Raw genomic sequence first — 21,584 nt, forward strand, 5'->3', positions numbered from 1 at the left:
TACTAATTCCAGTCACTTCTACATTCTGTTCTTACAGCTGCATATAAATACTCCCCTGCTTTCAAACATGCAAATTAACATGAGGGAGATTAGATTTTGCATTTTTATGTTTCCTATAAATGTTACAGTGGGGGCAGTGAGGCTTGGACTAACAGGGCTTCAGAAATCACCAACCCAAGGAAACTGGGCAGGCCCCATTTGCTGTCTGGTGTTCATGTCACCCTGTACACCACCAGGGACACCAGTTTGTTATGGGATACAGCACAGGAACACAGAACTGTGCTGTGCTCACAGCTGCAGTCTCTACAACTCACCACAGCTATGTACAAACATGTGCAAAGTGACAGAAGTGCCCAGCAAAGGAGCACTGCTGGTACGTACGGGTCTGGCTGCTTTCTTTGGCACTGGGGACACCTCCAGGATCTCAATGATGTACAGATGACACTTCTGCCTTAGCCACATGTGGCCATTATTATCTGTCAGGTACTGCAAAACCAACAGCTTGAAGAGAAACTCTGGAATTCCACGCTGCACCTATGAAAGAAGAGATACCAAGGCACATCTCCTTTATTTACCCATCACAGCTTCACAGAATCACAGAACATTTGAGGGTGGGAAGGCTCTCTGCTCAAAGCAGACAGCTAGAACAGGCTGCCCAGGACCACATTCAGTCAGGTTTTTCATGTCTCCAAGGTTGGAGACTCTACAGCTCCTCTGGGCAACTGTTCCAGAGTTCAATCACCCTGATGTTTTTTGTGTATTACTTACACAATAATTAGAAAACACATGCTAGGGAAATGGCTGATGGAGAAACAAGAGCTTTAAGGAAAGCTCCTGCAAGAGCCCACAGGGGACCTGTAGGACAAGGCAGCTGTGGGAGGGATGTACTCACTGAGGAGGTGATATCAAAATGGAATATCATGGGCTTTGTCTGGTGCTCCCTCTTCAGAAAAGGCAGGAGAGACTTTAGTACTTTATCTTCATCTATTTCTGGTTCAATCAGCCTGATGGTTTTCAGAAGTTCTGTACAGTCAGGCTGCTCTTCTTGCAGCCTCTCATGCAGCCTCTTCACATACAGAGATTTCCCTGTTATAAAAAAATCACAAGAATTAAAGCCATCAATATCAGATATATCACATTAAGACTATAAAAGCAGAAGGAAATAAGATTTTTGAGTATCCCATGCCCTAAAATCTCTGAAGCTTCCTAAAAGGCATTCCAGAAGAAGTCTAAATCTGGTTTGAGCAGCTGGAGCCTGGAATCCAACACACTGCTCTTGTTACCCATAGGGTTTGTTTTCCTTCCACTGCCTGAGAGAAGCTTTGCCCTTCATTAGGACTTGAATAGATTCTATTTTGTGCTTGTTTCTAAAGCCAAACCAGGGTGACTTCCAGCTTTCCCCTCACTGCCCTGACCAGTCTGACCTGCTCTTTTTAACCAAGATACTTAAAGCTTGGACACAAAACCCAGCGAGGTGAACCCCACCGTGGTTTTGAACTCCCAGCAGAGCCCACTCTGCACATGCTGCCTTACCCATGCCAGCTCTCTTGGAGGACACAATCCCAACACACATGTGCTCCTTGAACACGGCTGCAGCCGAGCTGGAGGGCTGAGGCACTCGGAAGTGCTGCTGCAGGTACTGCTGGATGTCTGCCCGTGACCTCTGGGGAATCATGTGCACCTTGCAGTGGCTGAAGGCAGAGGGCAGGTAGCTGTTCTCCCGCTCGCAGTTGCACAGGATGATGAGCCTGTAGGAGCTGCTGTAGCACTGCAGGTGTTGGAACAGCTCCTCTGCCCTGCAGCTGACCTCGTAGCTCAGCTCATCCGCGAAGAGCATGGTGTAAATCTTGCTCCCCCCGCGGCAGGGAATGAGGCAGCGGCGCAGGAACAGCCCCACCTGCTCGGCGCTGGTGTGGGGCGTGCACAGCAGCACCTCGTCGAAGGTGGGCAGGGGCTGCTCGGGGCTGTTCATGTAAATGGCCAGGGCGGAGCTGAGCACCTCGGAGCGAGGGCAGGTGATGAGGTTGGGCTGGCCCACATAGAGCAGGTCCTGGGGGAAGTTTCTGCTGACACGTTCCCCACCCCTGCTGGCCAGGCTCTCCAGCCACACGCCCAGCGTGTCGATGTCCAGGCAGCTGGGGAGGAAGGAGCCCATGTTGCCCATGTAGCACTCCCAGATGCACTCCAGCTGGGCACTCAGGTCCTTCTCCCCATCCAGCAGCACTTGGAAGTCAGACACAGCCTTCCCTGAGCTGGGGGGGCCCTGGCTCAGGTGGGCTGCAAGGACATCGGGCTCAGTGCAGTTGTGGTTGAGGAAGGAGAGCATCATGAGAGCAGCCTGGCTGGGGCTGCCCTGGCCCAGCTCCTGGCACAGGTACACCAGCTGCTCTGCAGTGTAGTAATTCAGGTAGAAATGCTCCAACCGCTTTGTGTTCATGAAGCTTTTCCAGCTCTCCAGGAAACTCTCCATGGTCTTGCAGAGGGCTGGCAGCACAGCTGCCATATCCCCTTGCCCTTCCAGCAGTGGGATGGGGCCCAGGGAGAAGTCTATAAGAACACAGGACTCTCTGTGGGGTGAACAATACACCTGGGCAAGCCAGGAGCGGAAGAGCATGTTCCCAGCTGAGTAAAGGTCTATAAAGGCCTGGGCAAGTCTCTGGACATTGGAAAAGACCTGTGTGAGGGCAGAGGAGAGAAAAAACAAGCTGATTTAAAATTTCAGCCATGAAACCACTGGAAAGACACTCAATGAAGAGAAAGTCTTTGATCCCAAGGTGTGCCAGGCCTCGTACAGCAATCACAGACTGTGACTTTTTAACAGCAGCATCCTCAGGAAACCAGAAAAACTGCCATCTTCCTACAAAAGTACAGTGATGCTGCCAGCCAGGACAATCCCCCATGCAGCCAAAGGATAAGGCCACCAGTTCACTGTTCTGTCTCCAGCTTAGTTCCACCTTAACACGGAACCAAAGGCAGGAACACCCATGTGCCTGTGACCACCACCCCCAGCAACTCCACCGTCAACCACAGCCTGAAGAGCTTACACTCAAGGGAAAATCCAGCCCTGGCCCCAACACCAGTAACCCCCTGGGGCTGGGATCTGACCTCAGAGAACCTCTCCACCTCCAGGCCTTGCTCTCCCTTGACTGACATGAGCATCAGTTTGTTCTGCAGCTCGCGGAGCTCTGCCAGTGAGTACTTCCAGGAGGCGTCGGTGTCTCCCGAGCTGCCCGGGAGGGTGAAGTGCAGGACGCTGTCCAGGGACACCTGCCAGAGCACAGACTGTCAGTGAGCCTGGGGCTGAGGCTCTGCAGCCCCTAGGCAGGAGGGGAGCAGTGACCTCACCTTCTGGCCATCAGCTGGTGCCCTGAGCACATAGACCCCTCTGCTGTTGATGGCAGCTGCCAGGGACAGTGAGGACAGCTCCACGGAGCCGTGGCTCTCCTTCACTGTCTTCAGCCACTCCAGGTGCTGAGCTGAGGCACGCTGTGGGGAGAGGAGACAAGCACTGCTCTGAAATCCTGCATGTTTAGTTTATACCTGACCAGGACAAACAGCTGGGGCTGGCACAAGTTTTTCATGATGGGGAAGGAAGGAAGGGATGAGCTCTGGCTTCAGCTGCTCTTTCTGCACAGCTCTCCCTCACCCACCCCACGGGAGGCTGAACAGAGCCCACAGTGCTCCAACACCTCTTGCTACAGAAGCAGGCCCTGCTGCAATAGGGTAAGAGCTCCCAGGCATTGCCTCCCCTCTTTCACACCATCAAACTTGCACAAGCAGAGCTACACCACATCACACTGGAAATTCTCACATGCCCTGGAGAAACCTGTGCCACACCAGTTACAGCTGCTGCAGTGAATTTTTGCTCCACAGACACATCAGAGAACAAGACTTCAGTGATGTCCCCACAGAGGTGCCACCTGCCAGGCACTCCTGGAAGGCAGGAATGCAGGAGGATGGCGAGGCCCTGCTCCAGCAGAACTCACCAGTTTCTCAGGGAGGCTCTCATCGCTGTCCAGGGCTCGCCACAGCTTCTGCAGGCAGCGCATGAAGTCCTGGAAGCCCGAGTGCTGCTGGAGCTCGTAGAGCAGGGAGGAGTAGCCGTGCACAGAGCCATGGAAACACGCCACCCGGTCCACGTCCATGTCGTTCTCCCCCGCCGAGATGGAGGCCAGGTCAACAAACACCTCCAGCTCATTTATGTCTGAAATGAGGCAGCATGGGAGTGAACAAGGAAGGAGGCAGCTTGGACATCACCCCTCGCCACCACCTTCTAGAGGAATTCAGGAAGAATGCTTGGAACAGCAGCTCCTGTGCAAATGCCCTCTCCCCATCAGCTTTCCCAAGCCATCCATCCATCCATGGACTTCCCCATCCATCCCTGGACTCCCCCATCCATCCATGGACTCCCCCATCCATCCATGGACTCCCCCATCCACCCATGGACTCCCCCATCCATCCATGGACTTCCTCATCCATCCATGGACTCCTCCATCCATCCATGGACTTCCCCATCCATCCATGGACTTCCCCATCCATCCACAGACTCCCCCATCCACCCATGGACTCCCCCATCCATCCATCTGTGGACTCCCTCATCCATCCATGGACTCCCCCATCCATTCCTGGACTCCCCCATCCATCCATGGACTCCCCCATCCATCCCTGGACTTCCTCATCCATCCATGGACTTCCCCATCCATCCATGGACTCCCCCATCCATCCATGGACTTCCCCATCCATCCATGGACTCCCCCATCCATCCATGGACTTCCTCATCCATCCATGGACTCCTCCATCCATCTATGGACTTCCCCATCCATCCATGGACTCCCTCATCCATCCATGGACTCCCCCATCCATCCATGGACTTCCCCATCCACCCATGGACTCCCCCATCCACCCATGGACTCCCCCATCCATTCCTGGACTCCCCCATCCATCCCTGGACTCCCCCATCCATCCATGGACTCCCCCATCCATCCATGGACTCCTCCATCCATTCATGGACTCCTCCATCCACCCATGGACTCCCCCATCCATCCATGGACTCCCCCATCCATCCATGGACTCCCCCATCCATCCCTGGACTCCCCCATCCACCCATGGACCCCCACAGCCCACAGGAGGGGAGCAGTGCCTGGGGGTGTGCAGCTGAGGGTGCCTGTGCAGGTCAGACAGCTCAGCTGGCAGACACACAGCTCCATCCTCTGAAAGAACGGCTCTGAACCGAGCAGCAGCAGCTGCTGAAGCCCTCCAGGCCCAGCCCAGCTCCCAGCAGGGTGGTCACTGTGTGCTGCACCAGCCCACAGTGCACAGGCACCTTTAAAGGGTCCTCCCAAAACATTCCACACCAAAGCCCTTCACAGATGGAACTATCAACACCAGAAGCTGCGAAGGCACAAAGCAGATGGGTCAGGGATTCAGTGTTCCTTCTGCCCCCACACAAGCTGCCATCCCTTCTAGTACTCTCTGCCTAGTTCCTGGATGAGCAGCACACACCTTTCAGTGCTTCTCTGACCCAGCAGACAAACTCCTTCTGCTGGGCCAGCTCCCTCAGACAGCCACGGCGGGGCACAGTGATCCCCTGCAGCAACTCCTTGGCCTGAACCAGCTCAGGGCTGATGGAATCCAGCTTCTGGGTCTTGTAGGATTCAAGCTTTTCTGTCTGGAAAGGAAGTGGTGCAAACACTGAGTCTGGAATTGGGAAATGCCACTGGCTATGCAGCAGGGAAAGGAAAGCCCTCTGCAAAGCCACACCCCGACAGAGCAGTATCATCATCTCTCTTTAAGGAATGACTACACAAAAGCACGTGGAACATCTGAGTTTTACCTCAAATCAGCATTTTGGGACAAGGAATGGCTCTTGACAGACTGAGATAGACTTGTGGGAAGGTTCAAATTTAGCCAACATCCTGACAGTACAGAGTTAAAATCATGGATACTTACTATATGCAACAAGTTTTCCAGGATGCTGAAGTCACCAGAGAGGCCTAAACTGTCTTTGACTTGGGCAATGATCTTGGCAGCATCAAAGGTTAAATGCATTTCATGGTACTGCTGGATCTGCTGGACTCTCTGGTCAACCCAGGCTCTGTCTTCTGCAGGCCGGAGCCCACAGATGGTGCTCAGCTCTGCTCTGAGGTTTTCAGGATGATTTGTGAATTCCCGGAAAATTCTATCAACTGCACCAAGTGTGAGGTGTCCTGATCTGAGGTCATCATACAGTATTTCATAGCTGTCAAAGCAAGGGCGGATCACCGTGTCCAAAACATCATCAAGGTCCAAGTCAGGAACCATCTCCTCCTCATCCTCCTCCTCCTCCTCCTCCTGATAGTCACACTCATACTCCTTTCCTGCCTTCTGTGCTGCCTCCTCCCAGAACTGCTGGAAGATCAGGCTGTCCTTGAAGAAGTGCATCCTGTGGACAAACTGTTTCAGCTCTGGGCTCAGGCTGTAGAAGGTCTCCAGGGGTCTCTTTCCCATGATCACAACCCGATCCAGTCTTTTTGAGGAAAGATCTTCCAAGTGCTGAATTTCCACTTCATTTACAACCACTGTAAACCAGAGACAGGTCAGAGGGAGATCAGGTGGTGCAGCCTGGCTCCAGCTCACTTCATCCCATTCCCCCAAGCCACAAAATCAACCAGGCAGGTGGAGCCCTGTGTCATCTGATGTACAAGCACTCACTTGAACCCCCCCAGTGCTCTGGCTTTACTTCCCCCACCCCTCCTCACCCTCACTTTGGGGTTTAGAATCAAATCTGTTCCCAAAGCCAAGAGATTTTCAAGGAAAATGCTGTTTTCTGAAGTGGCCACTTTCAGACTGCCCTCCCAGAACTCTACCTCTCACAGAGTCCTTCACGTTCCTGCACATGCTCAGGAAGGTTCCTATGGCTTTGCTCTCTCTTCTGAGCTGTGTCACTTCTTCGTGCCTCAACTCCAGCAGTTCTTTCAGGCTTCTCAGGAGCAGCTCCTTTTCCTCACGTGGTTGTTGCCGGTGCTCTGAAAGAAAACTCACCTGTAGTCACAAAGCAGACACTTCCCACACCCTGCACCCAACTCAGGTTGGGAGCTGCAGAGTCACAAACCCTGCAGTGACAACTCAAACTGGGACTGGGAGCTCCCTGCCCAGGCCAAGGGACAGCACTCCCAACCCCTGCAGCCCCTCCTGAGCACTCCCAACCCCTGCAGCCCCTGCAGAGCACTTCCAACCCCTGCAGCCCCTGCAGAGCACTCCCAACCCCTGCAGCCCCTCCTGAGCACTCCCAACCCCTGCAGCCCCTCCTGAGCACTCCCAACCCCTGCAGCCCCTCCTGAGCACTCCCAACCCTTGCAGAGCACTCCCAAACCCTGCAGAGCACTCCCAAACCCTGCAGAGCACTCCCAACCCCTGCAGCCCCTCCTGAGCACTCCCAACCCTTCCTGAGCACTCCCAGCCCCTCCTGAGCACTCCCAAGCCCTGCAGCCCCTCCTGAGCACTCCCAAGCCCTGCAGCCCCTCCTGAGCAAGCCAGCATCACCACAATAATGCCCTAAACCAACCATGCCCCCTTTGAACTCCTCTCTTACTTGTCTCCCAAATGCCAATGAACTGTTCCTGATGCTGGAAAACCTCCTCCAGGTGTTTCACAAGGATGGAGCCTTGCTGGATGCCATCAGTGACACTTGTAAGCACAGAGTCTGCTGTGGCCATGACATCCTTTGCTTCATCTGTAAGTTTGTCCAGAAGGTCTCTGTTTGTTCCTGTTCCAGAAAAAAACACGTCACATTTCCCAAATCACAGGCAGGATCAGGAACTTTTCCATGCCATGGCACAGAGTCCTTCCATTTCCTGCTGAACCCCTCCCCAAGAGCCTGTGGACTCACACCACCCTCCAACCCCTCACGTCTTTCTGAACAAAACCAGGATCCCAGGACAGCAATTTGGAAACTTTCCATGGAGAGCCCAGACCCAAACCCTGTGGGGCAAAGAAAAGCCATCTGGATCTGTCCACTTGGCCAACTCTTTGGCATTTCTGTGCGCCAATAACTTGTGAGAACTTCTCAGAGAAAGAAGTTATGGTCCACAAATCTTGAGGAAGCTGCAGTGGATTAGCACAAGAGGAATAGTGGCTCCTCTTCCTTGGCCTTCCCTCTCCAAATCCAAGATGAACACTCCAAGCTTTGAGGCAGGGACTAAAGAAGGAGCAGGACAATTTCTCTCTGCTGCTCTGTGCAGTGGCAGCAGTGAGGCAGAGAAAAGTTTCTCAGGGCCCCAACTACAGACCTACCATTATAGCTGAAGATATGTTTGACATCAGGCCAGGTGAGCAGGTGGTGCAGGATCTTATCAAAGTTCCCCTCAGACTGCCCAGCCCTGACTGGCCACGACTTCACCATGACAGCAGACACGAGCTGGCTGAACTGGTGCATGTTGTAGGCAGAGATCTTCTCCAGGAGATTGTTCTGCATCTGCCAGGGCACACAGAGAGAGCAGGGCTGTGTCACACTGTGGGGTCCCACTGTCTGTGTCTCAAAACCACCCCTGACCCCAAGGAGTCACCTGCAGTGCTGAGGTACATTCCAAAACAGCCCTGTGGCACAACTGACCCCAGAGCTCATGGTGTGAACACATTACAAGTGTTCCTCACAGACTCATGTCCTGATTTTTTCTTGTTGATTTTTTTTGGTTTAACAAACAATCCACAGCAACCCAAACAACATCCACCCCCCGCTTCCTCCACAAGGCACATCCCTATGCTGTGAAATTCCACTTTTCTTTCTCCTCCCCTCCCTACCTTCCCTTCCCCCAGCAGGGCAAACACAATACCTGGCAGGCTGCAGTTACAGCCTCCATGGCACAGTTCTGGAAGCACTGGCTGATGGAGGAATCCATCTGTGTGATTTGGGAGTGCCGACAACAGTACACCAAGATTTGGTTCACTGGAGGCTCCTAAGGGGCAAAAGGGAGATTTCCCATCAGCTCAGTCTCCAAAGTGCTTCTCCTGACAGCACCAAGCAGTGCTGCTATCCAGACAATAAAAGGTTGAGAGATCAAACAAATATATGCCTGGAAAATATTTTAATGATTTCCATCTAAAGTGTGACTATTTAATACCCACCTCTCCAGGCCAAGCTCACAGCAGAAAATATCTGCTTCCTGATTTCACTGTGAAAATCAATGGCTTAAAGAAATGTGTAACTGCTGTAGGGAAGGGATGAGATATACAGGGTGAGTTTGGAAGGGATTTAAACACGTGGGTGTGCATTTGGGAGCCTGACCAGCATCATTTCTGTACTAGGAATGAAAACAGAAGCACCAACTTGGCTCCTCTGAGCCCTGGGGTGTTTACTTTGCACTCACTGGTTGTTAAAACTCCAGAGGCAGCAATTGCTCAGAATGTGGATTTCCTCTGGAGCACCAGGACCTGCAGCCAGGCCACTGACACCAAGATTACACTGTGGGACATTGTCATGGCCAGCTGCTGAGCCTCCAGAACCTGGTTTATACCAGCAATGGCAATTGTTATGGCAAAACCACCGTGTTCCCACGTGCTCCTGCCCCAAGCACAGCACAAGTGACTCCCTCTGCTCTGGCCACCAGCCAAGACTGCCTGGAGTCTCCCCTACCTGCTGGATTCTCTTCTTCAGATCTGCAAGTAAAGTGTTCCTCCAGGTCTGGGTGAACTGCTTATCTGGAAAGCTGATACTCACAAACTTATTCCAGGCCTGCAGGGGACAAGCAAACAAACCCAATCCATTGAGTGCTGAGGTTTAATAGAGAAGGAAATTAAAAGAAAAATGTAGAAGAGATGTCCCACACGCCTCAGACAGTCTGCAGCCCTTCCAGATGTTTCCATCCAGAGGAAAAGGAACAGTCCTAGAGCTGCAAAAGGCAGCTTTTAAGCAAGGAGACATCTGGATGAGCCACTTCCACCCTGCTGCTGGAAACTGCCAGGGAGGGCAGGGAGCAGCAGCTCGGGCTGGCAGGGCTGCTCTGAGCTCTGCCTGCTGGAAGGCCTCAGGACAACCAGTGGGACACACTGGGAGCAAGACAACACCAACAAGGGCAGCTCCTCACCCCCGCAATGCCTTCAGGAACAGGCAAGGAAGAGCAGAACTGAGCTGAGCAGCACCAATTCCAGCCCTGTGCTCCTCAGCCCAGAGGGTTTCAAACACTGCCCATCCCCACCCCATTCCTCACCCAGCCACAGCTACAGAGCCCAGCAAAGAGCCAGCAGACTCAAGACCCTGGCTAAGCTACACTGAAACCCCTTTTTATTGACATTATCAGAAGATGACAAACCCCAAGTTCACGGTGCAAAGAGAAGGCCACGTGGTCCAGGTGCTCCTGCAGTAACTTCTGGTCTGAAGAGGTTCTGAACCAGTTTTGAGCATCCCTCAGAGCTCCATGGAGCAACTTTCCCACTGGAACTTCCTCCACAGCATCCCCTGGAACCTGCCCCACACACAGGGGAGGACAAAAAAAATAAACACAGTTCAAGCAGGACAGCAACAGATAACTGGTTTAAATCAGTATTTCTAAAGAGAAGGCCCAAACACATCCAGAACACACAAGAGCCCAGCAACAGACCCAGCACTGCTTGAACAAGGAGCAGAGAGAGGCTGGGGAGGTGCAGGTTACAGGCAGGGTGTGCTCAAGCTTGTTCCAGGAAGTAAAGACAAAAAAATGCTTAAAGGGAAACAAAGCCAGCCTTAAAACAAAGTTTATCACAGCAAACCTGAGCATCTGACCTTATTTTCAATAATAAACAAATTTATTAGGTGATTCCACAACTCTGTAACCCAGTCTGTTGTACCACACTTGTGATATTTCTGGGTACCCTGCTTGTATCAAGCCAAGAGCTCCTTGGTACTCACAGCTGGGGGCTGAAGTTGGGCAACCTTGGCAATCAGGATGGCAGTACTGGCAGGGATCAGGTACAGACTCATTCTCTTGGTGGCCTTGCAGAGCATCTCGTGCAGCCTGAGGCAGCAGGACAAGCAGCACAGCCAAGAACGAGCTCCCAGAGCTCTGCAGGGCAGCAACACAGAGGGAGAATTAATTTTCTGCTCTGAGGAAAAATAAAAAATTAAAAACAAAGTAAAAACCATGGTGGGCCAGCTGACTCCCTCAGGTGGATTTTAAAACTGGGATAGAACTCCAGGATTATTTTCTTCCCAGAGATTCCAAGGCACACAAGCAGGACCCCAGCCCTGCAGATGCAGACAATGTTCTCACAAAGGTGCACTGCACTCACCTGGCTGGGGGCTCATCCAGGGCCTGCAGCACTGTGTCTAGAAGCTTCTGTATCACCTGAGAATGGAAAGACAAAAATATGAAACTCTGGAAGAAATTTTACACACTGATTTCTGATCAGCTGAGGAAGAGGCAACTCACTATTCTTCTGCATCTTCTCCAACATTTTTATAAATACACTGTAAAACAGCAGAACTTATTCACTGGATGTCAGAGCATCCAAATACCTGGGCAGCTTTAATATGTACAAACCCAACCTGTACTTGTTACAATTCGGGGATTTCAAATCTGTTATTAGCTGCCAAGTCCCACTCCTGTCCTCACACCAATACAAGAGTTTTCACAAAAGCAGGAAAATCCCCCAAACCTGCAGCCCTTTGCCCAACCCTCCTGTGCAACAAAACACTTGCAGGTACACATCTGAGGAGTGAGGATTAAAACATTTGCCATCACCAGCCAAATCCAGCTAAGAACCCCCTCCTCTCATCAATGCCAACACTACTTTCTGCTGCAGATACATCCCCAGCTCCCTGAGGAGTCTCTGACTTTGGAGCAACCTTTTTTGCTTGTGGCTAGGTTTGAAGCTCTTTGTGCTGTGACCTGCTGCCAGCCCCAGTCCCCTCAGTGATCAGTTCTGCCAAAAGACACCCAAGAGCCCAGTTTGAGCCTTCATCCCAGAGCTGGGCAAAACTGCCAGAAGACAAACCTCAGAGGTTCTCCATAAGACGTCAACATTCTTCAGTCTGTGAACAAGACCTTGCAGAGTAACCAACAAGTCACTGGAGAAATCTCTTATGAACTCAGGCAGGCTCCCCAGGGGCAGCAAGCAGAGCCAGGATTTGACCAGAGTCCCATCAAACTCCATCAGGTACTTCTTTTCTCTCATTCGCTCCAGCAGGGTCCCTCTGGAGGCGACAAAAAACAAAATCTTCAGGATTCCAAGGAACAAAAGGCCATGAGCTTGTGCAGCCCACAGAGGAGTCTCCTCTCATCCCTGTGCTTCTGTCACTGCAGCTGAGGATCAGTGGGATCCAGGGGTGGCAGAGCAGAGCCAAACCACTGAGCACAAGCTCTCAGGGAAAATAAACTCCAGGTCTTGCTCAGACTCCAGCCAAGACGAGCAGCTTCAGCTCCCAGCTGCTCCCTGGCTGGCAGAACCAGGGGTTTGTGTTTGAGGGGTCACACTCAGCGACCTCTGAGCCACCTCTGAGGCTGTGCCCAAATACCCCAAACATCCTCCCTCAACAGGCTGAGACATTTCACACTCTTTAAAAATGAGGGAGGGAAAACAAAAAAAAAAAAAAAGAGATGAAGTTAGGAGATCACCCCCAGCTACAGCACCAGGGCCCTGGGTGCAGCTGGGAGCTCTGGAAAACTCACCCATCTCGCTTCCTCCTGATTTCAGAGAATGCAAGCCCTTCCAGCCCTGCCCACACATCCTCCTCCAGCAGCTCGTGCTCCTGCTGCAGGGGAGCACCAAAGGAATGCAGAAGGGGAAGGATCCACACCCACTGCTCCACATCACATTCAATGCACCTCTGGCACAAGTTTGTCAAGTCGACCTTCAAGCTAAATAAAAAAAACGAAATAAAACAAACACACTGAGTGAACAAACAGCTTTATCCAGGCCTTGAGAACACCCTGGGGCTGTGGGAGGCCACATCTCAGTCTCCCCATGTACCTCCAAGTAACCTCTGGTCGTTGTTTTAGCTCCATCTACTCTGCATTGCAGAGTGTACTGTCCAGATTTAAGGCCCAGAGCTGCAATGTTACTGAATCTCTCTGCACAGACCCTGCTGCTGGAGCACTGAAAAAACCCAGTCCTTTATCTACAGCCTCCCCACAAGCTCCCCCAGCCCAGCTCACACAGAGAAGGACTCCAGAAAGAAATGCAATGGTTGCAGCTGTGCAAGTGAAGAACTCCAAATCCAGTGCCAGATTACAACCTGGTAAACAGGCACTCCATGGGAAAACCAACCAAAAAGTGTGGAATGGTGCCCTGCAACCTTGCTTGGATGTTAACCCTGCTTCAAGCAGGAGGCTGGAACTGAGACCTCCAAAGATACCTTCAAATGTAACTTTTTCTCTGGTTCTCTGGCACTAGAGAGCTGGATTCCCTTTTTTCATCAAAGGTTTGAGCAACACCAGCCTGGTCAGTTAGAAGGTACATGGAGCACTTACTTGGTAAGTCCTGCAAAAGCCTGTTTGATGTGATGGATCTCACTCTGCACATGTTGTTGTGATGCCTGATCCAAGCACAAGAGGCTGCACAGGCTGGGCAGGTCATCTTTGTGTGTTGGGAGTGAATAACACTCAACCACCAGAAGGATGGTGAGCCCCAGAGCCAGCTTGCTTTGGATGACCCTGCCCTCTGGAGCTGCTTCTGGTGCAAGGAAAGGGTGAGCTATTTTCCTCATGTGTTTTAGCAGCAAATCATTCACCTGGGACAAAGGAGGGAAGAAAAAAACCAATCACAGCATCAGTCTTTGTCTTCAGAAGCAAGTGTCTTCTCCCAGCTCCAGGGAGGCCACAGGACAGGAAGGAGCAGCCTCAACAGCCAAAAAAGACCATGTGGTATTTCTGCCACATTTCCTAATTTTGTCAGGTAAGAAATTTTGGATTTCAGAAGCCCTGCTGGCATCACTGCCTAGAACAGGACAAGGAGCTTCTCCCAAAAAGCAGGCAGGTTTGGAGCAAGAGTGCAGAGAAGTTGTTAGTGACAGAACAGGCAGCAAAACTTGATGGCAAGGCTTAGGAAATGAATATCCAGACACAACCCACTCAAATACAAAGTCACCACATCACAGCTCTGCTGCTGACCCACGTGGGGGCTCAGAACCACACTGAGGTGCACAGGTTGAGTGAAGCCCCCAAGGCAGTCAGTGGCTGTCACCCCAGAAGGATCCCCACTGCTTCTCTACTGAACTTTGGAAAAGTAAAATTAACCCAGCAAGGCCAACAGCAAAATGAAAGTTTGGGTTCAGTAACAGAATGTTTTCTGCCTGTGCAAGAGAAGGGATTACCTGCTCTGTGCTGAAGTTCAACTCTCTCCACACTATTGCCTTGCTCTCAAACAGCAGCTGGGCTGCTGCAACAGAATGGAACTGCCTCAGCTGGAAGAGGAAGTTCTTCAGGTTGTCAGCACTCCAGGTTTCAAGAATGCTGAAAATACTTTCTAACATAACAGTGGCAGCTATTTTCTTGCCTTCCACCACTTCCTTGTATTCAGCAGAAATTAATTTGTTCCACCAGTTTCTCATCATGGAAGGCTTTGCACACACGATGTCATCGTACTGGTGCCACTCTGGAACAGCAGAGAACACAGGAAAACAACCACTGCAGTCAGCTGCCTTCTCACTTCCAGCTGCCACAGCAATGCCCCCAGCAGCCCACTGAGCTGCCAGTGCTGTCTGGCAGGAATGCTGGCCCCAGGGACCACCCAGGGCAGGTGCAGCCAGCAGAGCTCACCTCCATTGTTCAGCAAGGCCTTTCTTATGAATAAGCAGCGATTCACATATTCATTGGATTCTTGCTTCTTGTAAATGAACTCGTATTCTCCCTTTCCACTGCTCACCCAGTACTTGTAAGGAATGCATTTCTCCAGGATGTCTTGGGTGAGAGTTACAGCACCTTCAATGAGGTATCCATGTTCTCCCAGGTTCCTTGGAAACACAAACACAGCGAAGGGAGACAAAGGACAGGTTAGCTGATCTGCAGACCTCCTTCTCCATGCACTTCATTTCTAACAGGAATGGTGACTGCTCTTCCACAAGAACATTTTAGAGGAGTTTTCTCCCTTTGCTGCAACCCCCTGTGAGGGCACAGAGCCACACCTTGCACAGCAGCTGAGACCCCACAGGACCCCAGTCCCAGAGCAGGGAACACTCACCTGGTGCAGTTCAGCTCACAGATGTTGTCCTTCCACTCGGCGTAGGGAGGAATGTCCCCAGCCCTGATGAACACTTTATGGATGTCAGGGTTGAGATTGAAGTCTTTGGACAGTATTGCATGGAAATACACAGTAACACCCTCACTGCGGCCCACAGAACTGCAGGGAAGGAAGGGAAATAGAAAAGATTCTGTTGGGGTGTTTTAATTGCACAAATGAGACTTGAGCCACCAGCTGAGTGGCTGCAAGACCCATAAACTCTGGCACTCTGACTGATGTTTGAGCAGGCCTAGTGCAAAGCCCAGAGCAGAAAGGAAAAACGGGCTCCTACAGGCAGCAGGAGATGCTCTGGCCCAGCAGAGCCACCTGGAATGGCTGCACTTTGAACCCTTCCAGCTCATACACATTAAGCAAAACATCAGAACAGCTCTTCACGCTGTGTGTGTGAAGCACATGCTGCTCATGAGAGCAAGAAATAAGAGAATAATTTCCTTTTTATCCATCAGATGCTCGAGCAGGTTGAACACATCACCCAGGACATCAGCTGTGCTGCAGCTCCCATTCAACACTGCTCCTGTCACGCACAAACACTTCACCTCAGTCTCAAGACAACTCCATTTCCACATGTCCAAGGGACATCCTGACCCAATCCCAGCACCTCAGTTGGAGTCCTGAGTCTTCCTCACAGCAACTCCTGTTATTGAGAATGCTGGGGGGCATCAGGGCTGTTCTTACCTTTCTTTAATCTTTTCCACAGATTTCTGATTCTTTTGATCTTTTTTGTTCTTGGGGCTGTCTGCTGCAGCCACAGCATCCTTCTTTCTGGCAGCCTCAGCTCCTTGGCTTGGACTTGGTTTCTGACTCATTTTCTCACTTGGGGACTGACTTTCCTCTTTTGTGTTTGCATTCTGCAACAGGGAGACAAACATTGCCCAGTGAAACAGGAAGCACAACATGTCCTCCTGGTGCACCACCAGCTTCGTGCTCCTGGAAATATCGATCCCTTGCTGAGGGAAGCTAAGGAAAAAGCACACAATGGAAGAGGAGCCCAACCCAAACACACTGACAAGCAGTCAGGTCAGTGAGCCCAAGGTCCCCAAGGATGTGATATAAAGAAAGTGAAAGAGAACCCACAGAAACTTTCAGCTTCCCAGGCACCTGCAAAACACAAAATGTCCTCATTCAATGGGATCCCAGAGCTCCCCAGAGAGCATGGCAGGCTGGAGAAGAGACACCTCCCAGTCCTGGGGGCACCTGAGCGACCCCTCAGTGAGAGCTGGGCTAGAGCTGACACCCAGGAGAACAGAACTCAAATAAGAGCCTCCCCAACTCAGCCCTGTATCCCTGGGCTGGAGCTCCTCAGCCTCACTGACAGCATGAGCAAAGGCAAGCTGGAACACTCACCAGAGCTCACTCACACTCACCTTGACAGTGGAACTGTTCCCTTTCTGCTTGGGCTCCTTCCCAGCCTGCAGGCTCTGGGCCCCAGGGGAGGTCTTGGTCTCAGGTTTGCTTTGGGGGGCTCCCTTGGCAGGAGGCAGCCCCGGGGGACTCACTCCTTGCAGCTCCTTGCTGCTGCCCCGGGCCTGGGAATCTGCAGGGGCTGCTGGCAGCTGGTCAGGGGCACGAGTGCCCTGTTCCACACTGACCCTGGCTGTTTGTTCCACACTGCCCCGGGCCGGCTGCTCCACACTGACCCAGACTGGCTGCTGCACAATGCTCCGGGCTGGCTGCTGCACATCACCCCTGGCTGTTTGTTCCACACTGACCCGGGCTGTTTGTTCCACATCACCCCGGGTTGGCTGCTCCACATCGCCCCGGGCTGTTTGCTCCACACTGACCCGGGCTGGCTGCTGCACATCACCCTGGGCTGGCTGCTGCACAATGCTCCGGGCTGGCTGCTGCACATCACCCCTGGCTGTTTGCTCCACATCACCCCGGGCTGTTTGCTCCACATCACCCCGGGCTGTTTGTCCATGCCCTGGGGCTGTTCCATCCCCCTCCTTGTCCCCAGGGGCTGTGGCACTGGGAGCTGGGGCCGCCCCACTGGCTGTGCTGCTCTGCTCTGCAGGGCTCAGCCCCCCTGTTTTGGGGCTGCCAGCTTCCTTCCCCAGGCGTGCCAAATCCCTGTGGCCTTCAGCTGTATCTTCACTGGCACCAGTAAGTCCATCAGCAACTGGGTGTGCTCCCTCACTGCCAGGGGCTTGGGTTTCTTGAGGAACAGAACATGTTTCAGGCAGCTCTGTGGTTGGAGCTGGTGCAGTGCTTTCAGGAGGAAGAGAATCCTGTTCTTCAGAGATGGATGTCTGTCTCTTTGTTCTTCTCCTCTTCCTTTTCTATTAAAAAAAAAAAGAAAAACAAAGACCACAATGTCTGTTTATTCATTGCCAAAGAGAAACTCTCTGTCACCTCCTCCATTGCAGCAAGTACAACTTCCTGCTACATGGGGCTAACAGAGAACAATCAGGAAGAGGAGGGACAAGACCAGCCAGTGAAATGCAAATAACTCCTGAGAACTGTGTATGTTCAATATTCCACAGTCGCTCAGCAGGAGCACAGAGCAGTGCTGCAGTGTCTGAGCTCACTTGTGCGATTTGCGGCTCCCCCCGGCTCCGCACGCACAACACAGCGTCAGCAAACAGCGAGCTTCTCCTGCAGGGAGCCAGGCAGCAGCTCCCCAGCGTGGCCAGAGGGATGTGGGGGATGCAGCCCGACCAGAGAGCAACACAGAGAGCAACAAGTCCCAGCTGCTCCCCAGCACCCAGCAGGATCCTCACCTTCTTGGGTGGAGAAGCCACCTCAGCAGAGTCGCCAGCCCCACGCAGAGCTGAGGGCTCGGCGCTGTCCTCTGGAGCTGTGACATCCTCCAGCAGGGAGGATCCCTCTTCCTCCTCCCATGTCTCAACAGAGGAGAGAGATCCACCTGCAGTGTCAGGTGGGGTGTCCGAGGTGGTGGGCAGAGCTCTGTCCATCAGCAACTCGCCCTCTGTCTCCCTGGTCTTAGTGGTGGAAGAAGGCCCAGCAGCACCTTCTGCCTTCAGCTCTTCTCTGCATCAGGGGCTGGAGGGACCTGCACCTCTCTTCTCTCTGCAATGGAGGGAAATTAATCATTGAACTGGAAATTCGGCCCCCAGTGAGGTCACGGGATAGTTTGGGTTGGAAGGGACATTAAAGCTCATCTCATTCCACCCCTGCCACAGGCAGAGGCACCTTCCACTAGAACCAGGTCACTCCAAGCACCTGGATGGGGGAGAATCAGAAAAAAAGGCAAAAATTGTGGGTTGAGATAAACACAGTTTAATAGGACAGAAAAGAAAAGGAAAATTATAATAATGATAAAGAATATCCAAAGCAAGTGATGCACAGGGTGGTTGCTCACCACCCACTCAGCAGTGCCCAGCCAGCCCCTGAGCAGTGACCCCCGGCCAAATCCCCCCAGTGCCTCCCTCAGCACAGTGCCCTGTGCTCTGGAACATCCCTCTGGGCTCTGAGCTCTGCCTCAGCACGGTGCCCTGTGCTCTGGAACATCCCTCTGGGCTCTGAGCTCTGCCTCAGCACAGCACCCTGTGCTCTGGAACATCCCTCTGGGCTCTGAGCTCTCCTGGCTCTGTCCCCTCCCAGCCCCTCACTGCCCAGGCACAGCCTGGGAGAAGTCCTTGGCTTAGTGTAAGCACAGCTCAGCAGCAGCTGAGCCATCAGGCTGTTATCAACAGGAGTCTCATCCTGACTCCAAACACAGCTCTGAACCAGCTCCTGGGAACAACAACCTGTCCCAGCCAGGCTCAGGACACAAACACACAGGAGCCGTTTATTGTTCCCTGTTCAGCTCCCACCACTCTCCCTGAAGAGCCTCCTGCCTGCTCCGAGGCCCTGGTGGCTGCAGGATCATGAAGGAACCACAGCACGAGGTGGAGCTCCATCCCTGCCCCTCCTGCAGACACAAACACAGCAGCAGTGCCAGTGCCTGCAGCCCAGGATGAGCTGGGACAGTGACACATCCCAGCGGGCACAGCCGTCTGGGCTGGCACTGTGACCGCTCCCACTCTGCTCAGGCCTGTCCAGGAAGGCAGAGGAAACTCTTTATGTTTACTCAAAAACCTGGGCAAGGGCAGCTCTGGGCCCAGGCAGGCAGCAGAGCAGATCTCTGCCTTCTGCAGGGGTTTCACAGGCTTCCCCACACTGCCTCTACCCCAATTCTGAGAGCAAAAACTCTGAACCTCAGCTACTTTGGATGTTCTTCCTACAGCATTTCAGAGCTGCAGATCCCAGGTTTGTTACCCTGCCATGCTGGAGTGCAGAGGGATTTGCTAAGAACCGACCCTGCAGCAGCTTCATTCTGATTTAGTGTGTTTTTCTAGGATCCCATCTTTGTCAGGAAACCAAAAGCCGCTCTGGCGACCCAGGTCATTCGGGCTTAAACAAGTAAAGATTAATAAACATTTCCCCCAGCAGCGTGTTGTGTACTTGATTCTGTCTCTGCTCAGTGAGGCACAGAGTGCATTGTCGAACACAATTCAGGGGTGAGTTCTGAAACTAACAAGTTGCAATGGAAATTCTGTGTCAAGGTCTCAACTAGTCTTTTAACATAAAAACATTATTACTTCACTGGCAAAAGAGAAACTATTTCAACACTGGAGACCTGAGTGTGGAGAGTGTACATAGGATGCATCACCAACTGAATCACTTCTGTGTCTTCCAAACAGTCACGGCAAAGTGAACAAAACTCTTTTCTGGTCAGGAATGACAGGGGAGGCTGAGATGAGAGATTGGGAGGGGAGTTTGGGGCCAGAGCAGTGTGGAATGACCCGGGCACAGCAGAGCCCAGAGCCACACGGGCACCAGGGGTGACACAGGGACCTCAGGCCAGTGCAGCCCCAGCCCGGCCCGGCCGAACCCGGGTGCCCAGGGCCGGGGCCCAGCTCGGCCCCACAGCCGCAGCAGCCGGGTTTGTTGTCAGGAAGCGACCTGCGACACCCGAGAGCCGGGCGGGGAGCGTGGGGGCATCCACAGCGCTTCAAGATAAACACACACAGCGGCTCCGCCCTCGCTGAGGGCTCGGGCTCACAGCCAGGGCCGGGCTCCCCTTCCCCGGACCCTGCCTGAGGCTGCTCCGCCGGGCTGGGCCGCGGCCGGGCCTCAGCGGGTCCCGGAGCGGGGCCGGGCCGGGAGCGGGGCCCGGAACGAGTCCCGGAGTGGGGTCGGGAGCGGGGCCGAGAGCGGGCCATGGTCAGGAGCGGGGCCCGGAACGAGTCCCGGAGCGAGGCCGTAACCGGGAGCGGCGCCCACAGCCGCTCCCACAGCCGGTCCCACAGCCCCGCCATGGCCGAGGGCCCCTGCCCGGCCCGGCCCCCCCCGGGGCGCACTGACCCCTGGGCGGGGCCTGTATGCAAATGAGCCGCTTTGCTCCCCGCGGATTGGCGGCTCTCAGCCCCGCCGGGAGATATGCAAATGAGAGAGGCGGATGGGCCAATGGCGTGGCGATGCGGCGGCTGTATGCAAATGAAGCAGTTATGTGATGTGAGGGGCGGGGCTAGGGCGGCTCCGGGGGGGGACACGGGGGGGCGACACCGGGAGAACCGGGGAACGACACCGGGAGAACGGGGAAACGACACCGGGAGAACCGGGAAACGACACCGGGAGAACCGGGAAATGACACCGGGAGAACCGGGAAACGACACCGGGAGAACGGGGGGGAAACCAGCGGGCGACATGGGGAGAACACGGGGAGAACCGGGGGGGCGACACGGGGAAAACCAGGGGATACACAGGAAGAACCGAAGGGGGACACCGGGAGAACCGAAGGGGGACACTGGGGTACCGCGGGGCAGGGGCGCCCCGGGTGAGCGGGGAGAAGATGCGAGTGCCCGGAGAGCTCCGGGCGGATGGGGCATCACGGTGCACCGGGGAAGTCGGGGCGCACGGAGGTGTTTTGGGGGCACCGGGAGGCTGCAGCTCCGCCTGTCCCGGACCCGCGGCTGCACCGGGACCCCCCAAGCCCAAGCCCCCATCCCCATCCCGCGACTCACCGAGCGACCGGGCACGGGCACCTGCAGAGCCCGCTCGTCCTTCGGCTCCGCCCAGGCCCGCCTGAACAAGTTTCGTTTCTCCGCCGAGCCGCCAACTTTCGTTTTTGCTGTCACGGTCCCCGCCCAGCCCCGCGCTGTCCCGGCCAATCCCGGCCCCGCCACTGCCCCCGGGCGGCTCCCGAGGGTCCAGCCCCGTCCAGCCCCGCCATCCCGCCGGGAATCCCGCGGGGGTCTGCCCTGGTACCCCCTGAGCATCCCGCGGGTCTGCCCCACTACTCCCGAGCATCCTCCGGGTCTGCCCCGGTACCCCCGAGCATCCTCCGGGTCTGCCCTGGTACACCCGAGCATCCCGCGGGTCTGCCCCGCTACCCCCCGAGCATCCTCCAGAGTCTGCCCCAGTACCCCCCGAACATCCCGGGGGTCTGCCCC

The 21,584-nt window shown here is 53.9% G+C and overlaps 1 protein-coding gene across 1 annotated transcript in view; it reads right to left on the reverse strand.

Annotated features, from left to right (window-relative positions):
• RNF213 (ring finger protein 213) overlaps positions 1-21,244 on the reverse strand; it is a 45,777-nt gene extending 24,533 nt beyond the window's left edge. The window contains exons 1-26 of the mRNA XM_033076539.1: positions 21,156-21,244; positions 17,907-18,216; positions 16,554-17,465; positions 15,865-16,037; positions 15,130-15,288; positions 14,709-14,902; positions 14,264-14,544; positions 13,422-13,681; positions 12,621-12,809; positions 11,947-12,145; positions 11,242-11,297; positions 10,862-11,015; positions 10,287-10,439; positions 9,611-9,709; positions 8,811-8,933; positions 8,272-8,452; positions 7,571-7,744; positions 6,846-7,004; positions 5,950-6,557; positions 5,503-5,668; positions 3,987-4,204; positions 3,346-3,486; positions 3,106-3,267; positions 1,534-2,674; positions 893-1,086; positions 382-534 (exon numbers count right to left, since the gene is read on the reverse strand). Of these exons, the coding sequence (XP_032932430.1) occupies positions 382-534; positions 893-1,086; positions 1,534-2,674; positions 3,106-3,267; positions 3,346-3,486; positions 3,987-4,204; positions 5,503-5,668; positions 5,950-6,557; positions 6,846-7,004; positions 7,571-7,744; positions 8,272-8,452; positions 8,811-8,933; positions 9,611-9,709; positions 10,287-10,439; positions 10,862-11,015; positions 11,242-11,297; positions 11,947-12,145; positions 12,621-12,809; positions 13,422-13,681; positions 14,264-14,544; positions 14,709-14,902; positions 15,130-15,288; positions 15,865-16,037; positions 16,554-17,465; positions 17,907-18,101 (6,444 nt within the window). The 5' untranslated portion in view covers positions 18,102-18,216; positions 21,156-21,244. The remainder of the gene's footprint in view (positions 1-381; positions 535-892; positions 1,087-1,533; positions 2,675-3,105; positions 3,268-3,345; positions 3,487-3,986; positions 4,205-5,502; positions 5,669-5,949; positions 6,558-6,845; positions 7,005-7,570; positions 7,745-8,271; positions 8,453-8,810; positions 8,934-9,610; positions 9,710-10,286; positions 10,440-10,861; positions 11,016-11,241; positions 11,298-11,946; positions 12,146-12,620; positions 12,810-13,421; positions 13,682-14,263; positions 14,545-14,708; positions 14,903-15,129; positions 15,289-15,864; positions 16,038-16,553; positions 17,466-17,906; positions 18,217-21,155) is intronic.
• Positions 21,245-21,584: the final 340 nt, after the last annotated feature.

Source organism: Catharus ustulatus, chromosome 20, assembly GCF_009819885.2.
Source record: "Catharus ustulatus isolate bCatUst1 chromosome 20, bCatUst1.pri.v2, whole genome shotgun sequence".
Lineage (NCBI taxonomy): Eukaryota > Metazoa > Chordata > Aves > Passeriformes > Turdidae > Catharus > Catharus ustulatus.